The 13,143-nt window shown below is 42.6% G+C and overlaps 1 protein-coding gene across 2 annotated transcripts in view; it reads right to left on the bottom strand.

Annotated features, from left to right (window-relative positions):
- Positions 1 to 6,033: 6,033 nt before the first annotated feature.
- Positions 6,034 to 13,143, bottom strand: part of APOBEC1 (apolipoprotein B mRNA editing enzyme, catalytic polypeptide 1) — a 9,451-nt gene continuing 2,341 nt past the window's right edge. Inside the window, exons 2-5 of one of the 2 annotated variants that reach the window (XM_011983073.1) lie at positions 11,294 to 11,321; positions 9,136 to 9,533; positions 7,699 to 7,817; positions 6,034 to 6,327 (exon numbers count right to left, since the gene is read on the bottom strand). In XM_011983073.1, coding sequence (XP_011838463.1) covers positions 6,178 to 6,327; positions 7,699 to 7,817; positions 9,136 to 9,533; positions 11,294 to 11,321 — 695 coding nt within the window. In that variant the 3' untranslated portion in view covers positions 6,034 to 6,177. The remainder of the gene's footprint in view (positions 6,328 to 7,698; positions 7,818 to 9,135; positions 9,534 to 11,293; positions 11,322 to 13,143) is intronic. The other variant, XM_011983074.1, reaches the window with a different exon arrangement.

Raw genomic sequence — 13,143 nt, forward strand, 5'->3', positions numbered from 1 at the left:
AGATAGGTAACTGAGTGAGGACTGCTCCTACCTCACTGGATACTTTTTATTGTTTCTGCCTTTCCTCTCAAAATCTGCCATCAAATATTAAAACCCCTTTTAAGGCATATTTGCAGCGAGATGTAATTATACATGGGATTGCATTTGTAACTTTGTAGATCCCCAAAGGGAAATGTTATATCTTGGCAAGTAAAAATTTAAACGAAAATTATTTACTATGCCACTCTTGTGGGAATTGTTATAGTTCCACCACTATTCGCAATGGAACTATACACCGTGGCACCCACAATGCGCAATTTTGGTTGTAAAATTCTAATTGCCGTAATATTTTGCCTGATTATCTTCCTTATCATAGGATTAATAATTGCAGGAAAGATTTAGTCAAGGTTATTTTGCTTATAGCAGGAGTGATAGTTATGGATAAGAAGCGAGCATAAGGCCGAATGCCATGGCTCATGCCTGTAATCTCAGCACTTTGGGAAGCCGAGGCGGGTGGATCACCTGAGGTGGGGAGTTCGAGACTAGCCTGACCAACATGGAGAAACGTCATCTCTACTAAAAAATACAAAATTAGCTGGGCATGGTGGCGCATGCCCATAATCCCAGCTACTCGGGAGGCTGAGACAAGAGAATCACTTGAACCCGGGAGGCAGAGGTTGCCGTGAGCCGAGATCGCACCATTACACTCCAGCCTGGGCAACAAGAGCGAAACTGTGTCTCAAAAAAAAAAAAAAAAAAAAAAAAGAAGCAAGCATGAAAGTATAAAAGTTTTACTATCATTAAGTTTAATAAAACTTTTTACTGAAAATTGGTAATAGGATGCACTCTATTAAAAGAAGTTTATAAAGAAAGAGATTTTATATAAGGAAGGATGGTAAATTCTTGTGCTAAAAGGAAATAACTGGTCGTTTACAGAAAGGATGTTTAGGACAGGTCAGAAAGTTTGAGTATGTCCTAAGAGGGTCTGTGAAAGTCACAAAAGAATTTACTAATTAAAGGAAAGGAATTGTCAAGATTAACGCTAAAGTTATTTTAGCCACCCAATATCTTATTTCTCCCAATCATATTGCAACTCATAAAAGTGGCCTATGCCTAAAATTATTCTCTAATGGGAAATCAAGAAGAAAATGTATGCTTTTCTCAAGGAAAACGTTACTTTTATATTAAAGTCTCTGGTAATGTACAACGACATCTAGTGGAGGGAAACCGGTACTGCAATCCGTTGGTGTCACTAACAGATCTTAAGGTTTTGGTCTACAGGATTCCCACTAACCGTCCTCTTCTTAATACTCATACTCTAACCCTATATTTTAAACCTTCTTGTAAAATTTATCTCTTTTCACCTAGAAGCAATCGAACTCCAAACAATGCTGCGAGCAGAGCCACACATGGACACACTATTCTTCCGAGAACGCTTAGATCAACCTCAGGAGGAGGACCAACTGCTGTTCCCTCACGTGACGTGCCTTTTCAACAGGAAGCAGCCAGAAAGAATCGTCGCCCAACACCCCCTGAAAGCAGTTACGTTTACTTCTCTTGAGGCAGGGAATAATACAGGAGTTATTAAGAAATAATTTTTAGGCCGCTAGAAAGGGTAAAGATTCTCAGTGGAAATTTTCCTGTAAAGAGAAGCAACCCCCAAATCATTTCTTTTCTAACAGGCAGCTTGAAAAACCAGGCTGGCAAGCTTTGACACACAAATGCCAGTGATTAGAAGAAAAATTCTTTTTGTATAGCAATAAACCATGTGATTCATGAAATCATACTTTATCCCTTTTTTTTTTTTTTTTTTGAGACGGAGTCTTGCTCTGTATCCCAGGCTGGAGTGCAGTGGCACAATCTCAGTTCACTGCAAGCTCCTCCGGTTCAAGCAGTTCTCCTACTTCAGCCTCCCGAGTAGCTGGGATTACAAGAACGCACCCCCATGCCCAGCTAAACTTTGTATTTTTAGTAGAGACAGGGATTCACCATGTTGGCCAGGCAGATCTTGAACTCCTGACCTCGTGATCAGCCTGCCTCGGCCTCCCGAAGTGCTGAGATTACAGGTATGAGCCAGTGTGCCCAGCCTTTTATCTCCTTTTTTAAAGAAAACAAATGGATAGAACGTTCACCCTGTTTAAGAGCAGCTTAGACTATTGGAAGAGGAGGAATGATAGGGGCTGAAGTCAGAAACCTATTATGTATTCCTGGGAATGCTTTATCTGGTGCCCCAATTATTAATGGAATTAATCAATTTCTGAATCCATTGATTATAATAGGTAAAACCATGAAAAATTATTACAAATGTATAGGCAGCAATAATAACATTACAGATTTGATCATCTCCTCACACATAACTCCTGGTTGACCTAGTTCAGTATGGACATGTCCTGAACCCCCAGAACTTAAATAAAAATTAAAATTGGGAAAAAAAGAAAAGAAAATGGAGGATGGTCCCCACTATTCTGGCTTAGACACCAAATTGTAAACATGATGTGCCAATGTCTTTGTGGTTTGTTGAGAATAATCAACAATTAATGAACATAGGAAAAAGCAAGGCAAAAATGGCTGAGTAAGCATTAGTCTGTAAATCTAAAGAAAGAGATTAGGGCTGGGCCTGGTGGCTCACACCTGTAATTCCAGCACTTTGGGAGGCCAAGGCAGGCAGACCACGAGGTCAGGAGTTCCAGACCAGCCTGGCCAATATGGTGAAACCCCATCTCTACTAAAAATACAAAAATTTGCCGGGCATGGTGGCACCTGCCTTTAGTCCCAGCTACTCAGGAGGCTGAGGCAGAAGAACTGCTTGAACCCAGGAGGCAGAAGTTAATCGCTTGAACCCGGGAGGCAGAGGTTGCAGTGAGCTGAGATCTTGCCACTGCACTCCAGCCTGGGTGAGACTCCGTCTCACAAAAAAAAAAAAAGATTAAACCCTCTTTTTACCAAGTCATGAGGTGAAATTTCACACTGAATTTGCAAGGTTAAATGAGCAGCTTCAATTCTGGAGTGTGGGGGGCAGGAGCGGGGAGATTCTCCTGCCTTTTTTCCTCTAGGGAGGGAAAGGTACATTAAAGTCAGTTGGTTAGGATATTTAGCTGTTAACTAAATTTTCATGAGGTTGGAGCCTACCAGTCTAATGAGGCTTTTGCTTTAAAAAATGTTTTATTTGCATTCAATTAATGTAAGATAAAGTTTTACAATCCCTATTTTTTCAGGAATTAAGTCTAACATACTTGCTTAAGGTTTTGAGGGTTCTTGTACTGGCTAACCTAAATTCTTAATCCAATGCTAAAAATATTTGTGCAAGGGGGAAAGAAAGGATTGATAATATCATAAGTAGTGATTAAAAGGCTATTTTGTTTGTTTTCTTGACCTGGCATTTTGGTTTTATGTTGTTGGTAGTTGGCAATATTTTAAGTGATGTAGGGTAAATTAGTCATACATAAAAATATAAACTAAGTAATGCTATGATAGCTACAAATGTTGGTATGATAATACCATTGTTCTTTGACATTTATAATAATTCATTTAGGTAAAATTCAGTAAGTGATGGTAGACTTCTTAAGGAAAATAAGGTAACAGATTGTGGTTGCTTAGAGTGATAATTTGTTTCATGTGTATGATGATGATAACGCTGTGGTACATATATTTAGATAACATGAACATAGTTGATGTTGATGTAGTATAAATTATAAACTCGTGTTGCAGTCTTGCCAATGCACCACAATGTTTTGATTTTGTGGTTTGAAGTAGGATTCAGCGTTATTTGTCTCAGGACCAACAGAGAAAATTAAGGAGCATGGACACAAGGGTGAGGTTGGAGCAAGAGTTTAATAAGTGAAAGGACAAAGCTCCCCACAGCAAAGAGGGGACCCGAAAGAGGGTTGCCATTCTACAGTTGGATACAAAGCCTTTTATAAACAGGTTGGTAGGAGGGATGTTTCATTTACATAAGGCACAAAAAATCAGTTAGGGTTAGGTGCTTCATTTGCATAAAGTGTGAATTCCTGACAGCCCCTTTGAATTCCTGACCCTGTCCTTGTAGTGCACATGTGCATTCGTAGCCTAAGTGACTCCATGTGGTTTAACTTCCCTTACTGTGCATGTGTTAGGGGATGGAATTCTCCATTGCGGACATGTCTGGTTCTATATAACTCCCCTAATGTGTGCGGCTGCAGGTATCTTTCAAATAAGCCCTCCCGCCTTTTATGCAAGTTCCCTTATCTGAGTATGTCCAAAAAAGGAAAGGGATGTGTTCACCGAACCCTAGCATGTATATGTGACCCTTGTTAGTTACACAGAATGCATTTTTATGGTGGACCTTGCCCCCTTATCTGTGCTTGCAGTTTCATCTTTCAAGCTGTTTCTTTGTTAGAAAGGAATTCTACCAAGGACTTGTCCTAGCTATCTGCCTAACTGATTCTTTTTGCTCTCTTCTCTCATTAGTAAATTTATTTATTTATTATATATATATATTTTGTTGTTGTTGTTGTTGTTGAGACGGAGTTTTACTCTTGTCCCACAGGCTGGAGTGCAATGGTATGATCTCGGCTCACTGCAACCTCCGCCTCTCAGGTTCAAGCGATTCTCCTGCCTCAGTTTCCCGAGTAACTGGGATTACAGGCGTCCACCACCACGCCCAGCTAATTTTTGTATTTTTAGTGGAGACGGGGTTTCACCATGTTGGCCAGGCTGGTCTCGAACTCCTGACCTCAAATGATCCGCCTGCCTCAACCTCCCAAAGTGCTAGGATTACGGGCATGAGCTACCATGCCCAGCCTCATTAGTAGATTTAATATTATTATAAAGTAGCTATAAATTAGAATTGCTGTTATTCAGCTTATACGAGTAATTGATGAATAGGCTAAGAGTTTTTTGTAATTGTGCCTGACTTAGCTCTTCTCATCCTCCTACTAAAAATAATATAGCAGTGGTTAATATTATGTTTAGATTTGAGAAAGAAAATGAACGTTTTATTTGAGGAATGTGAGCTCCTTTAAATTATCAAGCCCAGAAGAACATTTTAAATGTGACAGCAATCACAGCTCACTCTCTGCTTGAGCTAATTACCTCTTAAAGCCCCTTGCAACATGGGCTCTAGACTGACGCCAAGCAGCCACAAAATGCCCCATGCTGGGCACCGTGTCCAGCCAATCACTAACCAATATTATTTCTGTAACCCGATGAGAATTCCTATCACACAACGTCCGCAGGCACGTCGCGCAATGTCTCTGCAGGTTTCTGAAGCTCTCACAGAGAGGGGAGCTCCTCTCTGCATCTGGTCATCCAGTCCTCTATAGATCACCTATAAATCTTATGATATTCTAATTAAGAAACAAATCAAAACAGGTGCTACTACTTTGTCTTTTGTTTCCCTCTAGCTGTGTCTCCAGAAATTGGTTCCATGTAATTATTTGTCCTGAAAACAGAGAAAGCCCCTACAGGGAAAATGCAAGATGGCGTCCAGTGATTTTCACGTTCTGAGTTTCAGATCCTTATGGATAAGTCCCCTCTTACTCTGAATCATGGCCGTCCTGTGTGACAAATAGAATACTGCAGAAGAAATAGGGTGTGATTCCAAAATGAACTCATTGCAGTCATGGAAATTTCCACCTTGGTCTCTCTTAGATCACTTGCTCTGGGCCAGGTATGGTGGCTCACACCAGTAATCCCAGGACTTTGGGAGGCCGAGGCTGGTGGATCACTTGAGTCCAGGACTTTGAGACCAGCCTGGGCAACACGGCAAAACTCCATCTCTGCAAGAAATTTTTCAAAAGGTAACTTAACCTTAGGAAGCCAACTGCCCTGTCTTGAGGTTATTTCAGCAACCCTATGGAGAGGTCTACGTGGCAAGAAACTGAAACCTTCTACCAGCCACTAGCACAAACTTGCCAGCCATCTGAGCCTGCCACCTGGGAAGCATATTCTCCCGCCTCAGTCAGGCCTTCAAATGACTGCAGCGCTGGCTGCCATCTTGACTGCAACCTCATGGGGGACCTGAGACAGGAACACACAGATAAGCTGCTTCTAAATTCTTTACCCACAGAAACTGTGAGAGATAATACATATTTATTGTTGGTTTAAGCTGCAAAGTTTTGGGGTACCTTGTGAACATTTCTAGATTCTAAATGGCATTCACCCTTTAGTGGGTCATCATTGCTTGTTCTTGAATCAGTACGCACATAGAAATCATTCTATTCATCTCCAAGTCACGGAAGGCTGTATCAGCCCTGTAGCTAAAAGGATGTGTGGTGGAATCGTTTGGTAATGGCAATTTTGAAGATGAAGTCTGAAAAATGTAAGATGATTTTGCTGTCTTCTTGAAATCTTTAAACAGGGTGGAAGACTCTGGAATAAAAAAGGATTCTATTTAATCCTTAGGATAAATATTTTAATTAATAGTATTATCACCACAAACATTTAAAAATGTCAATTGGAAGACAATTGAACTTTTTTTATTTTTGTGGTGATAAATATTTTAATTAATAGTATTATCACCACAAACATTTTAAAATGTCAATTGGAAGACAATTGAACTTTTTTTATTTTATACCCCCAGGCAGGGTCTTGCTCTGGACTTACTGCATATTCACCCAGGCTGGAGTGCAGTGCTGCAACCACAGCTCACTGCAGCCTCAACCTCCTAGGCTCAAACAATTCTCCCACCTCAGCCTCCCAAGTAGCTGGGACTACAGGCACACACCACCACATCTAGCTAATTTTTGTGTGTTTTTGTTGAGATGTGGTTTCACCATGTTGCCCAGGCTGGTCTCCAACTGCTGGGCTCAAGCCATCCACCCTCCTCTGCCTCCCAAAGTGCTCGGATTACAAGCATGACCCACTGCACCCGGCCTGAACCACTTTCAAGAGAATCCAATGGAACACTTACATTCTCTTCAATAAGACTACACGTACTAATAAGGGAAAGAAGAATATCTGAAATACAGTAGAGCCAATGTGTGTTGTAGTAACAAGAACAATAATAATGATAAAGCCAGACATGATGACATATCCTTGTAGTTCTAGCTACCCAGGAGGCTGAGGTCAGAGGATTGCTTGAGGCTAGGAATTCGGAGTTTGAGACTGTGGTGTGCTGTGATGGTGCCTGTTAATAGCCCCTACACCCCAGCTTAGGCAACACAGCGAGACCCTGTGGCTTAAAAGACAATACTAATAAAATAAGAATAAAGATGATAAAATGTAATTAATATGGGGACCACCCATATCTTAGATCTGTTGACCCAAATTCCCTTCTCCCACTTACTTCCCACAAACGTACTTCTTGTTCTTAGGCTTAGATGTTGTTTGTTTGTTTGCTTGTTTAGTTTGTTTGATAACTAATTCTTTTTTTCAGAGATGGAGTCTCACTATCTTGGCCAGGCCAGGCCTCCCAAAGTGCTTGGATTACAGACATGAGCCACTGTACCCAGCTGTTTTTTAGAAACAGGGTCTTGTTTTACCATGCAGGCTGGAGCGTATTGGCGCGATCATAGCTCACTGCAGCTTGCAACTCCTAGACTCAAGCGTCCTGAGTAGCTGGGACTACAGGTGTGCACCACCAGACCTGGCTGCGAGATTTTCTTAAGACGGGCTAGCTAGTTAAATAACTAAATCTCAATATAAACGTCAAAGAGAAGATATGAGTCAAATTCTCAGGAAAGAACTTTGAAGAAGGATGCTTCTTTTGGCATCAGCATTTGTGTCTCTAAAGTAACTTACTAGAATTATGCAGTGCAGCTCCAGTGCGTACAACATCATCCACAGAGGTGGATATCGTGGCCAGTGAGCTTCTTCCCCAGGTGGGTAGTTGACAAAATTCCTCCAGCAGTGATAATACTCTAAGGAAACACGAATCTTGGCTCATTCAACAAGCACAGTGGTAAATTACTTAAGAAGATCCCCAACCTAGTTTACCATATAGAAAGCCTCTAGTCTCTGGTCTAGTTGCTGCTGGACATTAGACCCCCTAAAAAGAATAAAGCAGTTCATTTAAAGATGGCTGAGAGGCAAGACTAGAGAAAAGAGTTGTTGGCCGGGCACGGTGGCTCACGCCTGTAATCCCAGCACTTTGGGAGGCCGAAGCGGGTGGATCACAAGGTCAGGAGATTGGACCATCCTGGCTAACACAGTGAAACCCTGTCTCTACTAAAAATATAAAAAATTAGCCGGGTGTGGAGGCAGCTGCCTGTGGTCCCAGCTACTCGGGAGGCTGAGGCAGGAGAATGGCGTGAACCTGGGAGACGGAGCTTGCAGTGAGCCAAGATCCCGCCACTGCACTCCAGCCTGGGTGACAGAGCGAGATTCCATCTCAAAAAAAAAAAAAAAAGGGTGGTTGTTGTTGTTTGATTTTGTCTTTCTTTTTTGATACACGGTCTCGCTCTGTCACCTAGGCCAGTGTGCAGTGATCACTGCAGCCTTGAACATCTGGGCTCAGGAGATGTTCCCACCTCAGCCTCCCAGGCAGGTAGGACTACAGGTGCATGCCGCCATACCTGTCTGATTTTTTAACTTTATTTTATTTATTTATTATTTTTATTTATTTATTTATTTATTTATTTGAGACAGAGTCTCGCTCTGTTGCCCAGGCTGGAGTGCAGTGGCGGGATCTCGGCTCACTGCAAGCTCCGCCTCCCGGGTTCACGCCATTCTCCTGCCTCAGCCTCCCGAGTAGCTGGGACTACGGGTGCCCGCCACCACGCCCGGCTAATTTTTTGTATTTTTCAGTAGAGACAGGTTTCACTGTGTTAGCCAGAATGGTCTCCATCTCCTGACTTCCTGATCCACCCGCCTCCACCTCCCAAAGTGCTGGGATTACAGAAGTAAGCCACCGCACCTGGCCTGATTTTTTAGTTTTTTTTTTAGAGTGGGGTCTTACTATGTTGCCCAGGCTGATCTTGAACTCCTGGCTTCAAGTGATCCTCCTGCCTTGGCCTCCCAATGTTCTGGGATTACAGGTATGAGCCACCATACCCAGCCAGGAGTTGTATTTTTGTTACTTTCCTTGTCATGAATTTCAGACCTAGTCCTTTATCACATTATTTTGGACTTTTACTTCTGAGACTTCCAGCCTGGACTAACCAATCTTCTGGCCTAAAGACAGCTCCTATCACCACAGTTTCTTGGAAACAGTGAAGTTTCTTTGTTTACTGTTTTTACCTGATGCTCTCATAATCTGAATAGTTACTCCACTGTTAACGAGGTCCCTGAGACCTTGCCGATTTTGTTGATCCGTATGCCAAAAAAGCCGTGCTACATAGATCACCAGAGTCACACCAGGGTGCTGACTCAAAAACTCCCTAATAGCCTGGGAGCATTCCCAGCAGGGACTCCAGGACAAGAACCAGGTGATGGAGCAGCTGATGGATGAGTGAAAACGTCTTTCTGACGTCAATTTTTCTATAAAATTAACTTCCACGTGATTGGTGGTGTTTTTGCCTGAGCTTCGCCAGATCTTCGGGCTCATGCCCCACTTGATTTCGTAGAGCAGACAGGCCTCTTTACGAAGTTCTCTGGGGTCATAGAAGATGTCAAACTCCCAGGGTTCGATTCTTCTCCTGAAATGCAAAAAGCAGCCCACGCTGTCATGCCATATTTAGAGAGATCTTAGAAATCTTTTCCTGCTCCCCTCTTCTTTCTTTCTTTCTTTCTTTTTTTTTTTTTTTAAGATGGAGTCTTACACTGTTGCCTGGACTGGAGTGCAGTGGTGTGATCTCAGCTCACCACAACCTCTGCCTCCCAGGTGCAAGAGATTTTTCTGCCTCAGCCTCCCAAGTAGCCGGGATTACAGGCTCCTGCCACCATGTCCAGCTAATTTTTTGTATTTTTAGTAGAGACGGGGTTTCACCATGCTGGCCAGGCTGGTCTCCAACTCCTGACCTCGCGATTCGCCCACCTCAGCCTCCCAAAGTGCTGGGATTACAGGCGTGAGCCACCGCGCCCAGCCCCTGCTCCCCTCTTCCATCAGGCTGATCTGAGGCATAACATCTCAGGAAACTTCTTTTTCTAGTATATGTCTCGAAGTTATCTGAAGAGGTCTGTTTGAATTATCAGATTTTTTTCTCACAAACATAGTACACAGGATTTTTACCCTGGTCACATTATTTGGTGACCACTCTCTAATACCATTATATTTCAGTCTTGACTTTGTGTGCTTTGTTTCTCTTTTAAAGTTTCCTTCACTATATTCTAACCTGTTTTTTTTGTTTTTTTGGTTTTTTTTTTTTGAGACAGGGTCTCTCTAAGCTGGCCAGGCTGGTCTTGCTTCCTGGGCTCAAGCTACTCTCCTGCCTCAGCCTCCTGAGTAGCCGAGACTTCAGGTGTGCCCCACCATGCCTAGCTATATTCCAATTTTTCTCTTTCACACCTAAAGGTGCCATGTTCCAATCCTTATCTTTTCTATTCCTCAAGGGACTCTAACCAGATTTTCTCAAGTGTTGAAGCCCCAAATTGCCAACAAGATTGTATTGTCAAGAACAGACAAAAGAGCAATTTAGCCTCAAGATTCTTCCACAGTAGGATTCTATATACTAACTCCTATAAGAAAGAAATTCTAATTGCTCTCAGTGGTATCTTTAGATTTAGCACTCTCTATGTCTGAAAGCCGTGACTCAAGGGAAACTCAGAATTGAGCTGCAGACTCCTCTTTGAAATATGGTTAAGTCACAAGCTTATTACATCCTAATAGTTCCCACTCATCCCTAAAGTATCACATTCATTTATATAGATCAATCCTTCCATCTGTCACTAGATAATATATTTCTTGACATGACTTCCCTGTCATATGTCTGAAAAACAGGCAGACAGTATAAAATGAAGATGAAGTTAAAGTGGCAAATGAGTTTCCCAGGTATTTCAGTGATGGCTATAAAAGCATGCGATTTAAAAAGAGAAGAGAAATTGAAAGACAATAACATATAAGCAAGCTAGAAAATCATTTATTTAAAGCAATGAAAATCTTTTTATAAAGATATAAAAAACAATAACCATAGAAAATGAAGTTGGAAAAGGCAAAAATGAAAGAAAGAATGGGAAAATGACAAAAGAGAAAAGGAACAATAAAGAAAGCTATATCCACAGCTCCATTTTTTTTTTTTTTTTTTGAGACAGGGTCTCAGTCTTTCACCCCGGCTGCAGTGCCATGGTGCAATCATAGGTCACTGCAGTCTTGACCTCCTGGGTTCAAGCGATCCTCCCACTCCTGCCTCAGCCTCCTGAGTAGCTGGGACTATAGGTGCATGTGCCACCATGCACAGCTCTTAAACACCCAGTGATTCTTGATCGAATTAAATGCGCACTGTGATAGTATTATTCTTACCTCAGAGTGGGGTCACCTGTTGAAGGACCTGTTGACCAAGATATGATTGTGTCAAATAACACTCAAATATTAAATGAGTTGCTAAGAAAAAGTGCTCTATTATTCCAAACCTGCAAATCATCTCAGAAAATGGAATTTGAAGATTCTTTCATGGATGAATTGTATTGGACCAGCTCATTGCACCCAAGAAAAGCAAGATTTTAAGGGCTTTGCCAAAATCTGTTTTCCCAGATGCCCAATCCCAAGCAAGGTAGTCTGCCTTAAGGCTTCAACAAAAATGATTAAGCACAATTAGAGGCTGGGCGTGGTGGCTCATGACTGTAATCCCAGCACTTTGGGAGGCCAAGGCGGGTGGATCACATGAGGTCAGGAGTTACTGACCAGCCTAGCCAGTATGACAAAATCTTGTCTCTACTAAAAATACAAAAATTAGCCGGGCTTGGTGGCACGTGCCTGTAATCCCAGCTACTCCGGAGGTTGAGGCAGGAGAATCACTTGAACCCAGGAGGTGGCGGTTGCAGTTAGCCGAGATTGCACCACTGCACTCCAGCCTGGGTGACAGAGCGAGAGAGACTGTCTCAAACAAAAAAAGAAGAAGAAGAAAAGTACTGGAAGGAGACAAAAGGTGGTGGGGGCACCATATCAACCATATCAGAGATGGCGGTCAGAGAAGACATCTGTAAAGAGGGACATTAAAGCTGAGACCTGAAGGTAAAGTTAGAAATCAAGACATGTGGACGTTGGGGAAGGGGAGAGGATTCCAAGCACAGGGAACAGCAGGTGCAAACGACCTGAAGTGTGGACCTTGACTTGTTCAACGAAGAGCAAGGAAGTCAGCCTGGCTGGGTCAGAGTGATCAAGACATGCAGTGGAGGGAGATGGGCAATGGAAGGAGTAAGCCATATGGCCTTACCAGCCCTGGATAGTATGTTAAGTGTAAGAAGCCGTTAGAGAATATGGGGATGATTCAAGGGAAAGTACTGGATTTTAGAGACCTGCGCCTCTCAGGACTCAGAGCCTTGGGGATGTTCCTAGCAAAAAAATGGGCACTGACAAGGCCTGAACCTCTAAGGGTGATTTGGGGAGATTCAGGCAAGAAATTCATCCCACTCTCCTGGCCAAACCTTAACTCGCAGGTGCTACTTTTGAACAAAGAAGAGTCACAGGCTCTGGGAGACACTTCCTTTAAAACAGAGCACGCTTTGCCCTAGGCTGTGTGTGTGCCTGTCTGTGTGTGTTACTTTTTATGCATCTGCACTGGATGGTAGAGGAGCTGTAGAAAGGACTCTTGGCCATGGCATGTTTTTTTGGTAGATGGAGAGTGGTTCTAGCTGGGGAGAGGAACTAAAATGAGAAATTAGCCAGATATCTAGGAAACAGGATGAAGTCAGAAAACACTATTCCAAGTGTGACCTGAAGAACAAATCTCTTACTTTTAAAGAAGGAATGGGGAATCTGAGCATTGGGAGGAAGGAGGAAGGGGGTGGCTGGCATGTTGAAATGAGCTCTTCTCAGACCTTAGTACAAATTGGGGCCCTTGAACCGGTAATCCACTCCAAGGGAGCCTTACAAAAACAGGTTGTATCATAGGAAACAGGCATATTGATGATGGGAAGACACTTTCTCTGAAGGAACTGAAGCAGCAGTGAGAAGTTCAGAAAGGGACAGTGAGATATCTGCTGTGTCTACAATATTATTCCTGGGGTGCAAAGACGAGGATACCAGCCACATGACTGGGGATGGTTTGAGGTATAGAACACACCACCTTCATAAGAAAAGTCCAGGGAAGGTAGTAGATACTACAATTAAATAATGTGTTAGGTCTTTCCCCCAGTATGCCACTTAAAAAA

Source organism: Mandrillus leucophaeus, unplaced genomic scaffold (assembly GCF_000951045.1).
Source record: "Mandrillus leucophaeus isolate KB7577 unplaced genomic scaffold, Mleu.le_1.0 Scaffold245, whole genome shotgun sequence".
Taxonomy (NCBI): domain Eukaryota; kingdom Metazoa; phylum Chordata; class Mammalia; order Primates; family Cercopithecidae; genus Mandrillus; species Mandrillus leucophaeus.